The 23,193-nt window shown below is 40.4% G+C and overlaps 1 protein-coding gene across 3 annotated transcripts in view; it reads right to left on the bottom strand.

The window, feature by feature from the left end:
* rtel1 (regulator of telomere elongation helicase 1) overlaps positions 1–23,193 on the bottom strand; it is a 62,026-nt gene that overhangs the window by 23,442 nt on the left and 15,391 nt on the right. For 2 of the 3 annotated variants that reach the window (XM_047365572.1, XM_047365563.1), the window contains exons 3-13: positions 11,929–12,022; positions 10,455–10,536; positions 8,634–8,694; positions 8,344–8,419; positions 8,167–8,251; positions 7,521–7,586; positions 3,195–3,351; positions 2,893–2,931; positions 2,732–2,807; positions 1,671–1,768; positions 1,460–1,515 (exon numbers count right to left, since the gene is read on the bottom strand). In XM_047365572.1, the coding sequence (XP_047221528.1) occupies positions 1,460–1,515; positions 1,671–1,768; positions 2,732–2,807; positions 2,893–2,931; positions 3,195–3,351; positions 7,521–7,586; positions 8,167–8,251; positions 8,344–8,419; positions 8,634–8,694; positions 10,455–10,536; positions 11,929–12,022 (890 nt within the window). The remainder of the gene's footprint in view (positions 1–1,459; positions 1,516–1,670; positions 1,769–2,731; positions 2,808–2,892; positions 2,932–3,194; positions 3,352–7,520; positions 7,587–8,166; positions 8,252–8,343; positions 8,420–8,633; positions 8,695–10,454; positions 10,537–11,928; positions 12,023–23,193) is intronic. The other variant, XM_047365581.1, reaches the window with a different exon arrangement.

Here is a 23,193-nt window from a genome sequence, read left to right as displayed (position 1 = left end):
TGAATCTTTTCTTCCCTGATGGTACGGGCATATTCCAAGATGACAATGCCAGGATTCATCAGGCTCCAATTATGAAAGAGAGGTTCAGGGAGCATGAGACATCATTCTAACACATGGATTGGCCACCACAGAGTCCAGACCTTAACCCCACTGAGGATCTTTGGGATGTGCTTGAGAAGGCTTTGCGCAGTGGTTAGACTCTAGCATCATCAATGCAAGATCTTGGTGAAAAATTAATGCAATACTGGGTGGAAATAAATCTTGTGACATTGCAGAAGCTTTTCGAAACAATACCACAGCGAATGTTTGCCGTAATCAAAGATAGAAGACGGTCCAATTAAGATTGTGTGGCCTTTTTCTTTTTGGTGGCGACTTTTTTTTTTGGCCAGTCAGTGTATGATCAAGGACTTTGAATCAGTGAAATAGTGTGAGTGGACTTCCTATGTTCTATGAAGAACAGAATTCTCTTAAAAGTCTGATTTTACTGACATCCTGTGAAACGAGCTTGTAGTTTTCATAGGATAAAGGTTTTGCATTCCATTAATCCAGCTGGATTAAATGTCAAAGCACCATTTAGCTCCTAAAGATGGCCATCTTTCAACGATCCAACTAAAAGCAAGCCATGTAACTGTTAATAAACACCAACCCAAAAGTGTAGTGTAAAAAACTAGAAAAACATTGTGGAATGCTTGTTGAGAACATTATGACAATCTCATCCAATTCCTGAAACATGTTGGAATATATTATGGTTTAGGCCTGCTCTGAAACATCATTCAGAGCCTGTAAATTCTATGAGAAACCTTCCCAGTACCTGGGGAGGAAGAGGGATGAACAGCAAGCAGACCTGGACACCATTTCTCAGCAGGGCTAATGGGAGAATCCTGACCATTATCTAACAGGACATGCTGTTGGACATGTTGAAGGACAATATGTCAGCTTTCTGAATTATATGCAAGTATGAGGTGCTGTATTTAATAACATCCTAAATCAGCTGATCAGAAATAAAATCAGCTGGTCAGACGCAGATACATTTCCCCCAAAACACACAATAGCAGCACAGCATACCAACAGGTAGAGGCGGAGCTTCAGCCATCGGTGGGTCAGTAGAAATACAACAGGTTCAATGCTGAATAGAGCGAAACCGAGTGGAGTGGAGCCAGTGGAAAAGGGGCAATGGTTTTACTCCAGACTGATGGACAAGGATTAACAACTGCCAGAAAGTTAAACTTTAGATATTGATGAACACCTTATAGTAAAAGCAAAGTTTAGAGGATTTGGTGGGTGTTTGTAGAACATTCATAAAAATAGATCATTCTCCAAGTGGAATATAGCTCTTATTAATAAACATGTGCTTTTCCATGTCAAAACACTTAAATTAGGTAAATTCACTTTTTTTTTGTGTCTGGACATCTGAAGACTAACCAGAGGCGTTTTCCTACCACTTCATCATGTTCCCCACCTGTATAATATCCACCAGCTTCTGCAGTCCAGCCGTACTGAGGAATATTCCTGGCACTGGTGAAAAATATCATGTAAACCATTTGTTAGAAAAAACAGTAACTGCAGATGTATAACATTGTTGCAACACAATTATCGTTAAAGCTTGTAAATGTAAATTAGTCGAAAACAGGTGATACAACACAATAGTATGAAGAAATCTTCATACTGACGTCCAGTCAAGCATCCGATGATCTGTTCCAAAGCGTCATGGATGTCTGCTTTGGTGTTGTAAGTCAGATGGGCTCTCTCCAGCAGCTCATAGATGAAGCTGACACAGACAGGAGGGTGACATGTCAATTAGCTTTCTGTCATCAGACTAACACGGATATTCAGAATTTTACTTTAATTAACAGTTTCAGTGTCAGCTTTCAGTTAACACTGATTATCTTTATACATGCTATATGAGTATAGGGACAACATGAACAGTCATGTTCTAATACAGTCCACAGAGAACCAAACAGAAGAGATTATTCGAAGTGAACAACAGATAGTTCAGGTTACCAACTAATCCAAACACAGTGACAACAGTGACATAATTTAGTCATTTATACATATAGCACTGTGTAAATGTCTTGACTTATTCCTCAACATCTTTACATTTTGCTTCTGGATTTTCTGGTTCTTTGTTCAAGTGGTCTGGACCAATAGTTCTCCAGGTGTTCTATGGAAGGTTTTCTTAGGATTTATTCACTCCCTTCAGTTCGGTACCTATTTACAGAAATATACCAAACTCCCAAAATAATAGTTTGATAAATAGAGAATATAATTTTAGCTCCAAAAAGGTGATTCCCAAAAGGCTTGCTGAAAATATAGCATACAGTATATAACTAGCAGAAACATGCTGGATCTTTCACATCCTGTTTCAGGTTTTTGCAGCATTTTCTAGGCCTGACAGTTTTTCTTAAGTCCATCACTTGTCTACATTTATAATTTTTAAGTACATCCTGTGCGATATAATACCCTTGTCAGGTACAAGGATAGAACTAAGAATGATTGACAAAGAAATCAAAGGTCAAAGGAAACCTTTGGAAGACCTACAGAAATCCCTGAAAACTACCAAAAGCAAGACCAGTTTAAAGCCAACAAGAAAACCTGTTTCTTTAAAACAAAATATGAAGAGATGAGAACCGAACCAATACTTTTGTGAACCTCAGATCCTTACACAGAATAAGAAGATGCTGTAACAGATTATTGTAGTGGGGAAGATGCACAAACTCTTAGAGTCACCTACATTCCTGGTTTTGTGATGCCTTTGTCACTTGGAACTTCATATGAATCAATGGCAGCTTCCAAATCCAGCAGTATTTCTGTTCAAGCAGACAAAACATCTCATATGATATTAAAATATAATTATAGACACTGCTAAAAAATGTTGCTCATAACCATACTTACGTTTGATTTTAGCAATTGTGTTTATATTTATTTTTGAACCTGAAAAAAGATGGAAATAAAACAAATGACTTTTTCTGTGCATGTGAGATGTTAGCCCTTTAATTCCTCATAAATTCTTAACCCAGATCAGTACAGTACCGATTCAAGTGTTAAAAGGAAATGAAGATGTAAGACTGCTTTAACGTAAACACAAGTAAAATTTCATGTTTAAACACGTTTTACTGAGGAAGTAACCAGCTTACTGCAGGAATAACCCTCTATCTATGTGTCACTGATTGAGTTAGCTATCTAGGAGATCTGACCTGAGCTGAGGGACTCTACATTGAGGTCCTCAGTTAAAGAGTCTCCTTGACTGACTTCCTTAGCCTGTTCCACCAGAAGCCGGTCCACAGCAGTAATGGCAGAAGCAACGTCATATGGAGTCAGGTCAAAGGATGTTGACTCTTCACATGTCTTCTCCTGCAGAAAGATGGAAATGTTGCATCATTTGATGGAGCAGCCTACTAACACACTTATTCATCTTGTTTGGTCCAGATGGTGAAGCCTTTCCTTTCTCATCTTTCTTTCATTTTCATGTTGTCTGCAGGCAGTACTGTGCACGACTTCTAAAGATGTAAATCAACAGCTGGGACAGGCAGTCAAATTTTAAAATCAATAACAATCACAATTTCTTGATGTGTATAACTCCACTTATAAACTCTGGATTAGAGTTGTCAAAATAATCAATGATTCTACATAACTTACACTAACAATATGAATTATTTAAAGACACAATTTTGGCACACAACCTTGCATAGCAGCCTTCAGCTCTTCCCTAATCTTTTCAGTTAGGTGGACTGCCGCAACATTTAGGTAAGTCCAAACAAGTGTGTAAAAAGACCCGTAACTAGATGGCACTGGTTCAATAAACTTGTCAAGCTGGTAACAAGTTAAACAGGCAAACCAGACAACTCTAAAGAGTGCAAACATACAGCTAAACGTCATCTGACTGGCATTATAGACCAAAAACATTAGTAATATTGCTCTAGAAAAGAGTTTCTCCCTTGTTTTCACATCCTTGTCATCTTTTCATCCTTGGCACATGGGGCCAGAGGGGGCATTGTTGAAATAAAAATTTACTTTATTAGTTGCATTTAAATGCAAACAGGAATTTTAATCGAAGTTGTATTAAAAAATGATGTTGCAGCTGAGTGATCCTGAGAAAAGAATCAAGAGTCCACCATGTTCGAAACTGAGACAAAGCTGAGACTTGTGGAAAATCTGGTTTCAAGACCAGTCTGGAGTAGTACAACACTAGATATTTATTTAGCCCCGTTGTAGTGCTATGTCGGTTGGAGTTGTTTCCCTACGGATTCAACACCCAGCAGGTACGAATCGGTGCAGGAAAATGTGCCAGAAAGCTTCATCATGATTCATATTTTATGTTTGTACGCTGTGAGTACATGAAACCAATGTCGAACTCCTTGTTTGTGCACACAATCTTGGCCAAAGAAGCTGATTGTGATCAAAATTTAACTTGTAAATGGATGCTGAGCTGCCAACATGTAATGTGTTTGCACTTAAGACAATGAAAATGTTGTCACACTGTACATCAGAACAGAACATCTATGCAGTTTGACATCATGACCAGCAGTTCCATCTGCATATTAATATAGGTTCTGTAGCCTGACCTTATTCTGTCCTGCCTACTCTAAAATCGGGTTTTATTTACACTGATTGTTTTGTATAGAATCAGAAGCAATATCCAGAACAGCTCTGAAGAAATAATAACTGAAATGTTAGAACAACCAGCAGCCACACTGCAGAGATCAAACCATTTGACATCTATCAGTTACTGGTTTGGCCCCCCAAGATCATCCATGAAGACATTAAACTACACTGTAACGTCTCTATGTGAATCAAACATTAGTGGGGGTGCATAATGGTGCAGCTGTTAGAGCTGTTGCCTTGCACCAAGAAGGTCTGAGGTTCCAATCCCAGTCAGGCACCATGTGTGGCTTCTCTCTGGGTACTGCAGCCTTCAGCCATAGTCCAAAGACATACATGTTAGGGTAATAGGTCATTCTAAAAATTGAGTTCAGGTGTGTGTGCGTGTGTGTATGGGGTTGTCTGTCCTATTGTCTCTGTATTGCCTTGTGATAGTCTTGCCAGCTATCCAGGTTGTACATTCGCTCTCACATTGATGTTTGGAGCTGACCCTCCGGCCCCACCCCTCTCCTGCCCCCCCTGGAGGTGTGATACACTTTGTTCATTTCAGTTCTGCACAATAATTGCACAGTCCTGTTCCCATTCACCTTAGCTTCTGCTGTTTTACATCATTACAGATTCTTCTTAAATTGTTGAGTTTTTATTTGGTAGAGCTGTCAAAATAAGGTGAGATCTTTCCATGTAATCCCTGCAACATTCATTAACTGCTCACAGTTAAATCCATAACAATTACAATAAATACCCTTTTGTGTAATCCATGCAACAATTATTAAAATACACAGTTGAATAAAACAAGCATGTTCTCATATTCTGGGACTGAGAGACTGGAGTGGCCTGTATGGAGTCACATATTAACCGTCTTATCTTTTGCAGACGTATAAACAGTGTAACCAAGGAAACGATGTATAATGATTTTCCATTTTCTACAAGTATTAAAAAAATGAGTAAATTTTTGATTATCAAGTTAAAAGACGTATGATTGAAATATGATTTAGAACTGATAATTAAAATAAAAAACATTAAGGTTTAAAATTCTCAATCAGCTATATATGAAAGGGATATAATGTTGATCAGTTGTGATGTATGAATAAAAAAATGAAGTGATGGTTTTATAACTGTGTTTTAAAGTATATGCAGAAAGCTGAGAATGGAATATGTAATACTGTGTAAAGTTCAAGACTGAGCAGAATAGGGAGAGGACTGTAGGATGACTGAGAGTGACAAGAGCCGGCTGCGGGCTGACAGCGAACCTTTTGAATGCCAACAAGCAACGCAAGGAATGGAGGATGAGACTACAGCCAGCTGCATGGCTATTACTGGTATCTTCAAGGCCGAAAAACAGAACCAGAAAGTCGCGATGACCATGACTAAGTATTGAGCAATAACGTATTGGGCAATAGCAGGTTGCGCAATAACGGAGAAGCCCAACAAAGGGCTGACCAGTGAGAGCATCTGCACCATAAAAGCAATGCCAAAAAAGGGAACTGCGGTTGTTTCCTCGCAGAAGACCAGTGAATAAGATCAGACGGAGAAAGACGCTAAGATGAAGCAGAGGACCAGAGACACAGCCCAGCTGATCAACTGTATTAAAAAGAGGATCAACACGTGGGCCCAGAAAGGACTGTGCCTCGAAATTAAGAATCTGATTTCATCTAAAGCCTTTTTATCCAGACAACAGAAGTGAACTTGATCGGTGAACAGCTGATTGCTCTAAGTTTCAGGCTTCTAGAAGTCCTGAATCAACTTCATTTATGTCTCCAGGTTTCCTTCAACTCTTCAGCCTCTGGAAACTACTGTCTTCAGAGACATATGACAACAAAGTTCTTGTTTGACCAACGAAACCTGGAGCATCAGTACCTGCCCACTTAGAGTAAGAAAACTGAAGATTAAGTCATCTTTCCTTCAAGAAACCACTCGTTGTTACCAGAAGAATCTTCTCCATCAGGTGGATGGATGAGCCTCCATCTTCAAAGCCTCTCCAAACTCACCAGTTTCAGCATCAGGGAAAGACAGGTTGAGTTGATTGATTCATTTCTATTATTGAAATTATTTTGTGTTGCCGAATTTAAGCTGTTACTGACTCCTGCAAAAGCGTTACTAATTAAAGAAAGCATATAAAATTCTAGTTAAATCGTGGACATTCAATTATTTGAGTCACCGTATTTTTTGGTTTTTCATTGGTGGTAAAAAGTCTTGCTGCCTGGTTCTAAGATATTTTAGGAGGTTTTTATAGGTTGCCTTAGTCAAGTTTGTTAAAACAGCGCCTTGGGGCTCATGCTGAGCTACTAAAATTAACCTAACCCATATACCAAGAGCCAGTTGTAAAATTAGGGAATGAGCAGCCGTGAACAAAAGTGACTGTTGAAGGTGTGGATGACTGCGAGAGACTACTCAGTCGTCCAGACCTCCAGTTGAAGAAGGGCGAGACTTTTGGATGAAGGCTGTCAGAGGCTAGGCGAGTCATTTCCCGACATCAGCTTAAACAGAACTTTCAGTAAACCTGCTTAGTAAGATCTTTCAGGTTTAGGGAAGCCTGGACCCGTTGGATAGAGAGCTGGACTGAGCAATCCCCTTAGACATAGGGAAGTAGGAGGGAGGGGTTAGCTCCTCGGACAGTGAAAGATCTTATAGCTGCTGAACTGTTAGATTGCTGCTAAAACTGTTTTATAGTGTTCTATTATTTCTAAATTGTCAAATTGTTGATAAATTGTGTAGCTTAAACAAATCTCATTGTATTGTACACTTGCACAATGCAATGATAATAAAGTTCTATTTATGACACAAAAGCACCTTTACGGTCATGAGGCCGTGTTTCAATAATGATGAAAGGTACATGGTTCTTTTCAACTGACAGGCAGACATGCTAGTCATTCAAACAAGCCAAATAACATCCATCTTGTTCACCATGGAATAGATCTTACCACATTGTGAGCTTCATCAAAAATGACCACAGCTCCATTCAGCTCAATATTGTGCGCTCTGCGACTCTGTGGAACAAAGAAAGACAACAGTCCCTCATTTGCAGCCACATAACTCTGACCTGGAAATCATTAGAACATTAAAGGGGTTAAACTCAAGGGATGAACCAGTGTTGTGCTGATACCACCAACAGACTTAAAAAAAAAAGGTTTTTAGCTCTGATAAGGGGATTCCCAAAGACCTGTTCTTAATTTATTTTTTGTTTCTTGTTAGTTCCTATTGGAATGTTCTTTTGTCGTGCATTGACCCACAATGTGTGTTTAACACAATGCCCTCTCTGATCGTCTTGCCTCACCAATTTACGAAACACTTAAGGAAAGATAAATGCAGGACAACCTTGAGAAGGAGTACACCTGTTGGTAAACTCCTGAAAAAAGGACCAAAGACTCCATGAAAGCGTCTGACTCCCTTTATGCCAAAACAAAGAGCTTCATAGGAAGACAGTGCTATGGACATACGAGCATTTTCATTCTTTTAAAAAAGGGTGCCACGGATATTTTTTGGAAATTTAAAGTGTTTGGTCGGAGTAAAGGAAAATTAAAATCAACATAGACAACAGATGAACCATCCATGCATGATTTAGCTCACTTTTGGATCCAGCAGGTAGTTGTACGGCATGAAAATGACATCAGCTTGCTGCTTTAGAGAGCGGGTGAGGTAGTATGGACAGACCCTGCAGAGACACAGTTCATTCAGGTAATGTGTGGATGGTTTCACCAGTTTTCAAGCAAAACAAATAAGTAAACACAAAGTTAGAAGTTTTACTTTTGTCTGTTGCCAAACTTGACCAAATCTTCCACATCAACGATAGAATTAACCAAGTCTCTGTCGGTGCTCTTTTCTAAAGGAGGACAATGAAAAAGAGGAATTAAAATTTAACAACCTGGTAATCTTGCTTTACAAATTTACTATAAAGGCTAAATTTATAACAACAAATAAAATGAAGATTATCCAACGTTCAGAACAGAACACGGCATGTAATGTAAATGTATTCCTGATATTTCTGCTGTTAGGTCACTTCTCTGATACAAACTTATCAGGTTTTACACCATTACCTTCAACATTGTTGTAGTACAGACACGAGCGGGTGGACACTTTCTGTCTGCACATATGCACCTGAAAAACAGGTAATTCCACAGTGAATTATCCTCTGACATGTACAAACTGGTTTAGTACAAAGATGAACTTTCAGCACCACAGAACCGGTGATGTCACCCATCTCAGACTACAGTTCAGTTCTAAATGGCTGGACAATATGAGTAACTATGTCAGTCTATTCTGAACACAAATGGCCTGAATACTGCCTAAAAGTTCCTAAATACCAGGAATAAAAAAGCTATTTGGATGAGCTAAACAGTCTTTAAAAGTCTAAAAAGAAGGTCTAATCCATATTTTTGACCGTGCTTCACTTCGTTCAGCCTTGTTGTATGTCCTATACAGGGTTCAGACACATTATTCCAAGTAAAAATCCAAGACTTTTCAAGACTTAACTTTCCAGCCATCTCACTCTTTTACATTCATTTTCTTCGAATTTAGAATCTTTTTCCGCAGTAGCAGCAGCTAAACTTTAAATTTAGTGCCAGCAATAAACATGAATGAATGAATGAATGAAAGTTAGGAAGGAAGGAAAAAAACACGAAATAGTTAAAAATACAAATATCTTCCTATATTTCCTATATCTGTTATGATTTGGGGTTGTTTGGTTTTTGGTTTCTGGTTTTTCCTCATGTTTGTCACAGTTCAAGTTTTGAACCATGTTTCTGTTTATTTTCCTGGTCATGCTTTAGTTTTGTCGTCTTGTTCATGTTTTGTCAAGTTTGGTTTTTGGATCTGGTTATGCTTTTGCTTCATGTTTTTTCTAGTTTCTGTTAGTTTGTGTTCAAGAGTCTCTGTTTTGCTCCAGCCACGTTTTGTTCTGTTAATTCGGATCACCTGCACCTATTAATCTGTCTTCTTGTTTCACCTGGTCACAATCCATAAATACACACCTGTTCTGTCAATTATCACGGAAACATTTCTCAAACCAAGTCTTGCTTTTTTGATCATGCCTGTCTTGCCTGCCCGTTTGTTTTGTTCCTGCCTCCTGCTGTGAGTGAGTTTTTGTTATTAAACCTTTTTTTTCACTTACCATCACACTGCCTGCTCATCTGCATTCTGGGGTCCTATATCAAGTAAACCTTAACAATATCTTTCCCATGCCTTTCCATACCCAGAAAATACTGAAAATAAAATTCCATAGTTTTTGGACTGTGTGGGATCCCTGGGTGTGGTACGCTACACTGTTTGGAGCAACATGCAGGCAATGTCCTTCCAGGTCATCTAGAGAGGCTCATAGGCAGTAGAGAGCAAATCTGGGGTAAATTATATTTCCTAACATACTCTGGTTCTGGATTTGGATTGTCACCTTTCCCTAATAGTTGCAGTTGCAACCCTTGATCTGAAGTGTTTGTAGGGCCTGATAGTCCAACCACTTCACTCTTCATCTACATCACCAAAATACCTGGGACACTCCTAAGGGCAAGGCTAAGGGATTGGCCCAAAGGTCAAACAGGATTCACCCAGATTCTCTACAGTTCATTTTGGATTTACCTCAACGCCTTTTCCCTGAGGTGGTGGATGGACACAGGATGTAGGGAGTTCCATTTTCACATGCAGTTGGAAAGCATATCTGAAGCTACAAGATGTTTTGGCTCATGAATGATGTAGGGCATTTTAAACCACCAAGCAAGCTGCACGCTTGCTATGATTTGTTTGTCAGCTTATTAGTTGGTTTGGTAGCAGAATTATTCAACCTACTGGAGGCCAGAGGTTTCTAGATGAGGGTCAGCATTAAGGGCCAATTCACTGGATCACTTGACAAAACATGTCCAACTTACCTTGATATGGTTGCTCTCCTGACGCATTACTTCTTGGTTGATACACAGCTGCTCTCTTGACCCCAGCACACACACCTTTGGCCTGATCAAACAGGCACACAGAAAAATCGGGGTTATGATGCTGATGTTCAACAAGCTTAACCTGAAATACTGAACTGAAAAAGAGAAAGGTCTTGAACTTTAACCTGGTATCTGCAGTACTGTAAAGCCAAAGTAGCCAACCTAACAGGCTAAAGTTCTGCTGCTGAAGCTCAGCAAGAAAATTATTTGGTAAAAATAATGAGCTCAAACTGACATGTGTCTTCAATAAGAAAATGGGTCATCAAAGGTCTGAGTAACAGGCTCCTTCCTGTAAAATGTTATAACCATTCTTCCAAATATGATCAATTTTCATCATTAGAACAACAAAGCATCTCTGATTGAATCCTTTGTTCTCCAGCCATTCTGCTGAAGATCTGCTGCTGTGTTTGGGATCATTTTCCTGTTGATGATCACCTTTGGATATTGTTTCACCTTTTGCACAGATGACCTCCCCTATTTAACTCTACAGTACTTTGGTATACACCGGAGTTCATGCTGATATGCTGAGTTTTGCCTTCTTCAGATATTATCCAATCACTTCTACCATGGTCTCATTTGTCCAAAGGACCCAAGTGTCTCTCCCCTTTATTTTTAGGAGGAAAAGCCTCTCCTGGCCATCTTAACAAACAAGGCATACATTCCTTCTAACTTTCCTGTCATGAACTTCAGGACTTGACATGTTAACTGGGCCGTGCAGGGTTTTCTGCAATTCCCCAGAGGATTGACAGTCTGACCCTGGCTAAATCTTGCTGGCCAGTAGCTGAAAACGGTCTTGAAGGTTTTCTACATATGAATGATCTTTCTATCTGTAGAATGATGGACATCAAATAATTCATCATTCCATAGTCAGAAATGTTCTTAGAATCTTCCCCAGACTGATGGGTAGCAACAAATGTTTTTCTAAGATCTTTGCGTATTTCTTTCCTACTTGGCATTCTGTTAGGCATCAAGCTAACAAAATGACTAAACTTGCTCAAATGGCCAATAATTCATTTGACCAGACTGTAAGATCCTTCTCAATTTGTATAAAAGGCCGCAAGGGTGGACGTTTTTAATCAAACTGCTTCAACATGTTGCCACTGTTTATTTCATGAAACACTGAGGTTATATTTAAAGCACTATAAATATAACCTCAATATAACCTCAATATAAATAAGCACTGTAATATTTTTTATAAGTACATGTGTTTTTTTAGCACGAGTAAATTTATACCAGTCAGCATCCCTGGACTAAATAACTGGAAGGAAAAACTAACAGATCCTTCAATAAAACAAATGTTTAACTATCTGAAATCGGTAAAATATTGAAAAATAACTTTGAACTTTGACAATATTAGCCTTGATGCAAAACCAAACAAAAACATAGAAAACAGCTCATAAATAGGACCGTTTACCTGTATGAAGTGTTCTTTAACTCATTTATAACCTGTGCTAGCTGAGAATGTGTCCTGGATGCGTATATAATCTTGGGAATATCCGTGTAGTAGGCTGGAGGACAAAGAACAGAAGAACCACAGTTAAGTGATGAAGTTGCATCAAAGTAGTTGCTGTTGCTGGGGTTTAAAAACAACCAGTCAGGAAGGAGCAACGACAGAAATAATGAGACAGAATCGATGGGGTAAGGCCCAGACAGTAGAATCTCTAAAAAAAAAAAAAAACAAACGTTCACCATCAAGATGCAGTCCTTCTCTGCAGTGGAGCAGAGTGTAAAGAGCGTGTTCGGGGGCTCCCCTTGGCCAAGATGATTTCATCCTAGCATAGCTTTTAATGAGTTACTGTAGGTTTCCAGCTTTTTAACAGGTACTCTGTTCTTTCCAACACGACAGCAGTAAACATCAGAATGTCATTGTGTGCAATACCACAATCACAAAGGTCAGCTTGGATGCAATATACAGGTGCTGGTAATAAAATTTGAATATCATGAAAAATTGTATTTATTTCAGTAATTCCATTTAAAACATGAAACTTGTATATTATATCCATTCATTACACACAGACTGATATATTTCAAATATTGATTCTTTTAATTTTGATGATTATAACTGACAACTAATGAAAACCCCAAATAAAGTATCTCAGAAAATTAGATTACTTAAGACCAATACAAAAAATAATTTTTAGAGATGCTGGCCAACTGAACAGTATACACATGAAAAGTATGAGCATCTACAGCACTCAATACTTAGTTGGGGCTCCTTTTGCCTGGATTACTGCAGCAATGTGGCATGGCATGGAGTAGATAATTCTGTGGTACTACTCAGGTTTTATGAGAATCCAGGTTGCTCTGATAGTGGTCTTCAGCTCCTCTGAATTGTTGGGTCTGGCATATTGCATCTTCCTCTTCACAATACCTCATAGATTTTCTATGGGGTTAACGTCAGGCGAATTCTCTGGCCAATTAACAACACGGATATCTTGGTCTCTAAACCTGGTACTGGTAGCTTTGGCACTGTGTGCAGGTGCCAAGTCCTGTTGGAAAATGAAACCTGTATCTCCATAATGTTGGTCAGCAGCAGGAAGCATGAAGTACTCTAAAACTTCCTGGTAGACGGGTGCCCTCAGAAAACACAGTGCACCAACACCAGCAGATGACATAGCACCCCAAACCATCATTGACTGTGAAAACCTTTGTTGTGTAGCCTACAGAACTAGACAGAGACCATTTAAAGGCTTTTACAAGTGTTTGGAGTTAATTAGCTGATTATAGTGTAGCATCAGATGTCTTCAATGTTGAACCTTTTCACAATATTCAAATTTTCTGAGAAACTGAATTTGGGGTTTCATTAGTTGTCAGTTATAATCATTGAAATTAAAAGAAATAAATATTAGAAATATATCCCGGTGTCCTCTGGCTGCCTCCCATAGTACAAAAACATGCCTGTTAGGTTAATTGGTCTCTCTAAATGGCTATTAGGTGTATGAGTGAGTGTATGCAGGGTTGTTTGTGTGTTGCCCTGCGATGGACTGGCGACCTGTCCAGGTGTACCCTGCCTCTCGCCAGTAGACTGCTGGAGACAGGCACCAGCTTCCCTGTGACCCACTATGGAATAAGCGGTAGAAAATGACTGACTGATATCCGTCTGTGTGTAATGAATGAATATAATATAATAGTTTCACTTTTTGAATGGAATTACTGAAATAAATCAACTTTTTCATTTTGGACCGGGTTGCAGGGGCAGCAGACTCAGTAGAGACACCCAGACATCCCTCTCCCCAGACACCTTCTCCAGCTCCTCCGGGGGGAGCCCGTGGCTGAGCTCCTCACTCCATTTCTAAGGAAAATACTTGAACTCCTCCATTTGAGACAGGAACTACCCTCCAACCTGAAGAGGACAAGCCACCCTTTTCCGGTCGAGAACCATGGCCTGGGACTTGGAGGGGCTGATTTTCATCCCAGCCGCTTCACATTCGGCTGCGAACCGCCCAATGCCTGCTGTAGGTGTTGGCTAGAGGGGGCCAGAAGAACAACATCATCTACAAAAGGAAGAGACGAAATCCACTAGTCCCCAAAACAGACTCCCTCCGGCCCTTTGCTGCACCTAGAAATCCTGTCCATTAAAGTCATGAAAAGAACCGGTGACAAAGGGCCGCCCTGCCGGAGTCCAACATGCACCGGGAACAGGTCCGACTTAGTGCCGGCAATGCGGACCAAACTCCTGCTCAGCTTGTACAGAGACCGGATGGCCTGGAGCACCCCCCAAGGTGCACCATGAGGGACACAGTGGAATGCCTCTCAAGGTCCGCAAAACACATGTGGACAGGTTGGGCAAACTCTCGAGTACCCTGCAAAGGGTGTAGAGCTGTCCCAGTGTTCCAAGGCCGTGATGAAAACCACACTGCTCCTCCTGAAGCCAAGGATCGACTATCGGCCGGACTCTCCTCTCCAATACCCTGGCGTAAGCCTTACCAGGGAGGCTGAGGAGTGTTATCGCCCTGTAGTTGGAACACACCCTCTGGTCACCATTCTTATAAAGGGGGACCACCAATCCAGTCTGCCAGTCCAGAGACACTGTCCCCAACCGCTACGCAATGTTGAAGAGGCGTGTCAACCATGACAGCCCCACAACATCCAGAGACTTGAGGTACTCAGGGCTGATCTCATCCACCCCCAAAGCCCTGAGTACCATGGACCTTTTTAACCACCTTGGTGACTTCAGCCTGGGTTATGAAAGAGTCCAATCCCGAGTCCCCAACCTCTGTTTCCACCAGGGAATGCGTAATGGCAGGATTGAGGAGATCTTCCAAGTACTCCTTCCACCGCCCGATAATGTCCCCAGTCAAGGTCAGCAGCTCCCCACCTCCACTGTAAACAGTGTTGGCGAAGCACTGCTTCCCCCTCCTGAGGCGCCAGACGGTTTGCCAGAATCGCTTCGAGGTCAACCGGTAGTCCTTCTCCATGGCCTCACCGAACTCCTCCCAGGCCCCAGTTTTTGCCTCTGCCACCACCCGGGCCGCGGCACGCTTGGCCTCACGGTACCCGTCAGCCACCTCAGGAGTCCCACAAGCCAACCACAGTCGATAGGACTCCTTCTTCAGCTTGACAGCATCCCTTACTGCCGGTGTCCACCACCGAGTTCAGGGATTGCCGCCGCGACAGGCACCGCAGACATTACGGCCGCAGCTACGGGCGGCAGCATCGACAATAGATGCGGAGAACATGGTCCACTCGGACTCTATGTCTCCAACATCCGGAGATGAATGTTGAATACATCCTTGGCCAAGGGTTCCGCCAGACGTTCCCAGCCAACCCTTACTATGCGCTTGGGCCTGCCAAGTCTGTCCGGCTTTCTCCTCCTCCAGCGGATCCAACTCACCACCAGGTGGTGATCAGTGGACAGCTCAGCCCCTCTCTTTACCAGAGTGTCCAAAACATGCGGTCGAAGGTTATTGACCTCCTGCCTAAGGTGTGCTGGTGCCAAGTGCACTGATGGACACCCTTATGTTTGAAAATGGTGTTCATTATGGACAATCCATGACTAGCACAGAAGTCCAATAACAAAACACTACTCGGATTCAGATCGGGGAGGCCATTCCTCCCGATCACGCGTCTCCAGCTGTCAATGTCGTTTCCCGAAAACGGCAAAAACAAAACAAAACTGTTTATGTAATAGTAATATTCATAACACACAGTATAGTTCTGTCCTCAAGAAGCTAAAAGCAGCACACAGCAGTACTATAAGCAGAAGGCACAATGCTACTGCTTAAGAATAATGGACAGGACGTCACACACAATAAATTCATGTCTAAAATTAGTCAGTCAGTCAGTCATTTTCTACCACTTATTCCATAGTGGGTCGCGGGGGAGCTGGTGCCTATCTCCAGCAGTCTATGGGCGAGAGGCGGGGTACACCCTGGACAGGTCGCCAGTCCATCGCAGGGCAACACACAAACAACCATGCACACACTCATTCACACACCTAAGGGCAATTTAGAGTGAACAATTAACCTAACTGGCATGTCTTTGGACTGTGGGAGGAAGCCGGAGTACCCGGTGAGAACCCACGCATGCACGGGGAGAACATGCAAACTCCATGCAGAAAGACCCCCGGCCCGGAGTCGAACCCAGGACCTTCTTGCTGCAAGGCAACAGTGCTACCAACTGCGCCACCGTGCAGCCCCGTCTAAAATTAGGTTTAGTGTCATTTTAGCGTTATTTGCAGCTTACTGCTTTGTCCATCATTTACATACGCAGAAAGAACTGACCCCGTATTATTATTCAGATTTAGAAGTCTCCCAGCAAACGATTACTGGTGATACTGGTGGAGGTTGCTGAGGCACTCTTCCTTGAAGTGCTTCATGCAGATGAAGAGGAATTTCACCACTGATGTGAGAAAATTTTAATGAAAAATAAAACCAGGCACTCTGATGTTGTGATTATGAATCTGAGAATATTATTTAATATTAATATTTTATCAAATAATATTTCGGTCTGTTAAGGGTTGTCCTGTGAATACCAGCCCAGTAAGGCGATGGTATTAGAACAAAATAGAAAGGTGAGAGACAAGCTCTGACATTATTGAACAACAAAAACTCTGCACACACATGGAATGAATTCACACAATTTCCTAAAATACAAGAATTTATTAACAAAAATAAGTCAACTCCAAATCAAACATATTTCAATCAATAAACTCTTTACTATGCTAAAACCAGCGCCATAGAAAGAGAGAGTTACGACACTCCCATTGACTTCTATAGAAAGAATGGAATGCGGACGTCACTGGGGTCATGGAGCTGCTAATATTTCCAAACACCAGCAGCTCCAGCAATAGATGTAGTTCATTCTCAGTGTTTCGGAAGGATTTTTTACGGGAAGTTGATGAAAATACAAAATTATTTTGCTATTGTGAAGCTTCAGATGAGTGTTCTGTATCGCAGTTTAGCAATAATATTTCATATCGCCAGCTTTAGTTAATTAAGCATGTTAACTCGCTTGTATTTTAACTGCAGCTAGCTCATTGCAAGCATGGCGGGTTTAGATGGTGAAGATGAATCATTTTTTATTGTTCTTTTCCAGGTAAACCACACGAGAATGGCTCAAATGAACTGCTGAACCATGTTGCATACAAAACACCACAAAGGTAACAATATCTAATTTTTCTGTCCTTAAAAATAATAAGAGCTGAATCAAGATGTTTGAACAAAATGATTTTAAGACCTTCACAAAGCTGGTATTTACAGCAGGACTGTTAACATTTGTTTTATGTTGTTAGTTTTGCATTTGCTAGTCATGGTTGAAGTTGAAGTAGATATTAGAATCTATCTCAAGACCAGAACAAAAAATTAAGAATTATTACAGGAACATATCAGTATCAATACACAGTAGAACAATTACAAAAAATACTTTTAAACAATCAAAGGTAACACTGCTGTCCCCCGACCAACTGCACATTACCGTAACCACGGTGATGCAGGGCCGTTGTCCTTCCTTCAGACTCGGCTTGTAGAGACCGTGTCTCTGCAGGGAACTCTGGAGCACAGTTTGCTACTGCAGGCCTCAGAGAGAAAGTAAAGCGATGCTTATACCTTAATTTCCCTTTTATGAATAAATATCGGATTCTTTCAACAGTAATTCATCAGTACTTAACTTGTGCATATGATCGCGTGATCTTATGACACCCTTGGATCCAGTTTTTAGAGTTTATGTCTGTTTGCCAGCAAAGAGACATTAGCGCGCTGTTCCCCCCTATCCGTTCCCTCTGGAGGCCGTGTGGAAGACGCAGGATGTAGCAAGAGCTGTGCTTTTATTTGGACAGTGACGTCACAAGAAGTCCGCAGTTATCCCGTTTCCTGACTGTGCCGGAAGAAGGTTAATGCACTTTATTTTGAAAGTTCCAGAAAAGTTTGTACCGGAGTTTTAAAGTTGAATCCATGGCTGTGGTCCCAACACTGAAGAGGTTCTGATGCTGGTGAACGATGTGATTAATTGTGGGTTTATAAACCCAACAATCGAACATTTACCCGCCTGCAGCTACGGCATACTTGAGCTTGGACTACAAAATTGCAGCGAGAAATAAAAATGGCAGGTACACGAAATTGGTCAGCTGGAAGTCCATGACCTTGTTTAGCTGTTCCGTAGCAAATACTGTGATGTTGTAGTTGAAATAACATGAGAATAGAGAAAACTAAACAGATAGAAAAATATGAACCTAGCAGAATATGAAGATATTTACGCAGCACCTGGAGAGACTAAATTCAACTTTCCTGCACTCCAACAACACTTCAACAAAATGTATATTAAGGGCTGAAAAAGTGGATCTTGCATGACATGTTCCCTTTAAAGCAAATTGGCTCCAAGCAGCATGTCAATTAGGGAGTTGTCTGCAGGCTGGCTAACCAAGCAGGTAGCCTGACTAATTAACCAGCTAATATTAGTTTGTTAAATCTGCTTTACACTATGATAGAATAAACAGCCAAAAAATAGAACTTTAAAAATACTTAATTTAGCAGCTACTTATTCTGTGTTTTTGCTAAGGACATTTTATCAAGAATAATAAATACATGCTTTAAATACCATTATAACAATCAGTATGTTACATTACTCTAGCAGCAGTAAGAATATTGCAGCATTACAGTTTTAAATAAAACAGCTAGATTGTTGTTTTGTACTGTCCACCAGGCCCTTACTCTCAATTTTTAGATCAGTTTTCAGACCTTTTATCTGATTTAGTGTTAAATACAGATAAGGTTATTATAGTGGGGGATTTTAATATGCATGTTGACACTGAAAGTGTTAGCTTAAATATAGCCTTTAAATGCTATCTTAGACTCAATTGGTTTTGCTCAAAACATTAACAAACCTACCCACCTTTGTCTTCATTCTCTGGACCTTGTGCTGACATATGGCATTGAGTGTAAAGACACAACAATATTTTCTCATAACCCTGTCTTGTCTGACCATTTTTTAATAACCTTTGAGTTTAATTTAACCGAGTACTCCACACCTGAAAGAAAATTTTATTATGGTAGATCATTATCAGACGATGCTGTAACAACCTTTAAATAATCTGTTCCACTTTTAATTTCCTCATTATCACAGAAAAACACAGTAGAGGGCAATAATTCTGTTTCTGCCCCTTCACAAATTAATTATCTTGTTCATAGTGTTACTTCATCATTGTGTGGTGCATTAGACAATGCAGCCCCCTTAAAAAAGAAGGTAATTATTCATAGAAGGCTAGCTCCTTGGTTTAATTCAGAGCTGCGTACTTTAAAGCACAATGTTAGAAAATTGGAGAGAAAATGGCGCTCTACACACCTAGAGGATTCCTACTTAATCTGGAAAAATAGCCTACTGTTGTATAAAAATACACTTTTCCAAGCCAGAACAGCTCATTTCTCATCATTAATAGAAGAGGACAAGAATAATCCTAGGTTTCTCTTTAGTACAGTTGCAAAACTTACACAGAGTCATAGCTCTGTTGAGTCATCCATTCCCTTAGCTCTCAGTAGTCATGACTTTATGGGATTCTTCCAAACTAAAATTGATTCTATTAAAAAGAAAATCTTTGACATACTCCTGAAGATGATTACTACATCCTCAGCAAGTGAGACAACATTGGAAGTAACTGTAGAACCTGATCTGTGTTTGGACTGTTCTGATCCTGTGGAACTTCCTGAGTTATCAGAAATATTAGCTTCATCTAAACCTTCAACTTGTATGTTAGACCCAATCCCAACCAAATTATTTAAGGAAGTGTTCCCTCTGATTACCGGCCCCATTTTAGATATGATTAATATATCCTTAGTAAATGGATATGTATCACAAGCTTTTAAGGTAGCTGTAATTAAACCTTTGCTTAAGAAAGCTTCGCTTGATCGAGATGACTTAATAAATTACAGACCTATATCCAATCTTCCATTCTTATCTAAAATTCTTGAGAAAATAGTTGCTAATCAAATGTCTGAGCATTTACACAGCAATGACCTGTTTGAAGAGTTTCAGTCAGGTTTCAGAGCTCATCATGGCACTGAAACAGCTCTGCTGAAAGTCACTAATGATATTCTTATGGCCTCAGATAATGGACTTGTGTCTGTACTGGTTCTGTTAGATCTCAGTGCTGCATTTGATACAGTCGATCACAGAATTCTCTTAGAAAGGCTGGAATATGCTGTAGGGATCAGGGGAACAGCGCTAGGCTGGTTTAAATCTTATTTGTCTGACAGATTCCAGTTTGTTCATGTAAATGATAAATTATCTTTAAACTACAGGGTTAATTGTGGAGTACCACAGGGTTCAGTACTTGGGCCAATTCTCTTTACTATATATATGCTTCCAATAGGTCAAATTATCAGGCAGCATAGAATAAATTTTCACTGTTACGCTGATGATACTCAGCTTTACTTATCCATAGATCCTGATGATCCCAACCAGTTAGATAGACTACAAGCATGTCTTGAAGACATAAAAAGTTGGATGACTTTATATTTTCTGCTTCTAAATTCAGACAAGACAGAAGTTTGGACCGGAGTCTTTAAAAAAGAAACTGCTTAGTCAATCGTTTAACCTGGATGGCATTAAATTGACCTCCAGTAATAAAGTAAAAAACTTTGGTTTTATTTTTGATCAAGACATGTCATTTAAATCCCATATTAAACAGGTTTCTAGGATTTCCTTCTTTCACCTCCGGAACATTGCCAAAATTAGAAATATCCTGTCCAGGAGTGATGCTGAAAAACTAGTCCATGCATTTGTTACTTCAAGGCTGGACTATTGTAATTCTTTACTATCAGGATGTCCACAAAATGCAGTTAAAAGCCTTCAGCTGATTCAAAATGCTGCAGCAAGAGTTCTGATGAAAATTAAAAAGAGAGATCACATTTCCCCTACTTTAGCTTCCCTTCAGTGGCTCCCTGTTAAATCCAGAATAGAATTTAAAATTCTCCTCCTCACATATAAAGCCCTTAATGATCTAGCTCCATCATACATCAGAGATCTGATTGGTCCATATGTTCCTAACAGGGCACTTCGTTCTCAGACTGCAGGTTTACTGGTGGTTCCTAGAGTCTCTAGAAGTAGAATGGGAGGCAGATCCTTTAGTTATCAGGCTCCTCTCCTGTGGAACCAGCTCCTAGTTTTAGTCCGTGAGGCAGACACCCTGTCTACTTTTAAGGCTAGGCTTAAAACGTTCCTTTTTGATAAAGCTTATAGTTAGAGTGGCTTAGTTTATCCTGAGCTATCTTCCTTATTTTTTACCTCCGTCTTCTTCCCTCCCTGTTGGTTGGAGTAAGGGGGAGTCAGGTTTAGCCTAAACCGGCTCAGTTATGCTTGAGGTGCAAACACACCCTCCATTTCTGCTACCTGTATGACCCCCTCTCTTTTCCAATGGTTATGGTCAATCTGACAGAGAGATGTATCCCAATCGTTGTGGTTTTTAGTATAACAATGACCATCAGTGGGCTCTAGATGGACAAACTGTCTACTTTTAAGGCCAGGCTTAAAACTTTCCTTTTTTATAAAGCTTATAGTGGCTTAGGTTATCCTGAGCTATCTCTGTAGTTATGCTGCTGTAGGCTTAGGCTGCTGGAGGACATAATGACCACTTTCACCCTCTTCGCTACATTTTCACACTACTCTCCAATTTTGCATTATTTGCTGTTATTTCAGCTTTTAACTTTATGTTCTCTCTCTTTTCTCTTCCTAGAAGCTACATCCGGCCTGACTGTGTCTACCTGTGGCACCTTTCTGGAGAGGGGCATCGTACAAGCGTCTGCTGGCAACAACCTTATGCTCACCTTCTACAGATGATCCACTTGGCCCTATCTTTCAGTGTTTAACCCTTTCTCTCTCCTAGACACAGCTACTGGCTGAGCTTTTACTATGACTAACTGAATGTGCTCTATCTCATACTCTAAAGGAGCTACATCCATTAACATTTACTTTTCCTTCCCATAGAAAGTACTCCTGGATCAGTACTTCTTTGTTCTCTTTGTGTCTCTGCTCTGTTCTCTCAAACCTCCAGTCGGTCGTTGCAGATGGCCGCTCCCACTGAGCCTGGTTCTGGTTCTGCTGGAGGTTTCTTCCTGTTAAAAGGGAGTTTTTCCTCTCCACTGTCGCTACATGCATGCTCAGTATGAGGGATTGCTGCAAAGTCAACACCAGTGACTGTCCACTGTCTCTACATGCTCATCCAGGAGGAGTGAATGCTGCAAGTCACTGACTGGATGCAATCTGCTGGGTTTCCTTAGATAGAAAAACTTTTTATCCAATTTGAATAAATAACTGAATCTGACTGAACTGTTCAATGGTTACGATTAACTGGAATGTATGAACCTGACTTTTGTGAAGAACCTTGAGACGACATGTGTTGTGAATTGGTGCTATATAAATAAACTGAATTGAATTGAACTGAATTGATTATATTATACATGTTAGTTTTAAATTAGCATGAAACCTTGATTGGTTTAACTCAAGATGATCATACTTTAAGAAGCTCCTACTGGCCAGTGCCTATTCATCCAGGAACATTATTATGAAATATCTTGGGAACGTTCCGTTTTTTGTCACCCACATCAGAAAGTGAAACTCATTTATTATACAGATTCATCACACACAGAGAAATAATTGAAGCCTTTGTTTCTTGGAATTTTAGTGATTATAGCCTACTGATAATGAAAACCAAACATTCATTGTCCCAGAAAATTAAATATTAGAAACTCATTGTGTTTTGCCCTAATCAGCTAATTAACTGAAAACACCTCAAAGGTTTGCTGAGCCTCTAAATGGTTCCTCAGTCTGGGTCAGTAGGAGACACAATCATGGGGAGACTGCTGACTGAACAGATGTGCAGAAAACAGTCACTGACACCCACAACAGGGAGGTTAAGCCACTCCTGAATCAAAGACAACCCCAGAATCTTACCTGGGTAAGAAAAAAAAAAAAAGTGGACTGTTGCTCAGTGGTCCAAAGTCCTCTTATCTTGTCTTTTTTGTGTGTTACAGTGGACTTTATTTATTTATTTTTTTTCCAAAGTAGGCAGACAGGAAATGGGCTGAAGAGAGAGAGGGAAGATATGCAGCAGAGGTCTTCAGGGTCGGGACTCAAACCCATGTTGGCTATGTTGAGGACTGAAGCCTTCGTATATGGGTCATGCACTCTATTGCCCCCAAAGTCTTCTTTTCAAGTCTTCTGTCTGGAGAACGAGAAGGCAGGCCCGGAA

This window comes from Girardinichthys multiradiatus, chromosome 1 (assembly GCF_021462225.1).
Source record: "Girardinichthys multiradiatus isolate DD_20200921_A chromosome 1, DD_fGirMul_XY1, whole genome shotgun sequence".
Classification (NCBI taxonomy): domain Eukaryota; kingdom Metazoa; phylum Chordata; class Actinopteri; order Cyprinodontiformes; family Goodeidae; genus Girardinichthys; species Girardinichthys multiradiatus.
This window is presented reverse-complemented; position numbering and strand designations above follow the sequence as displayed.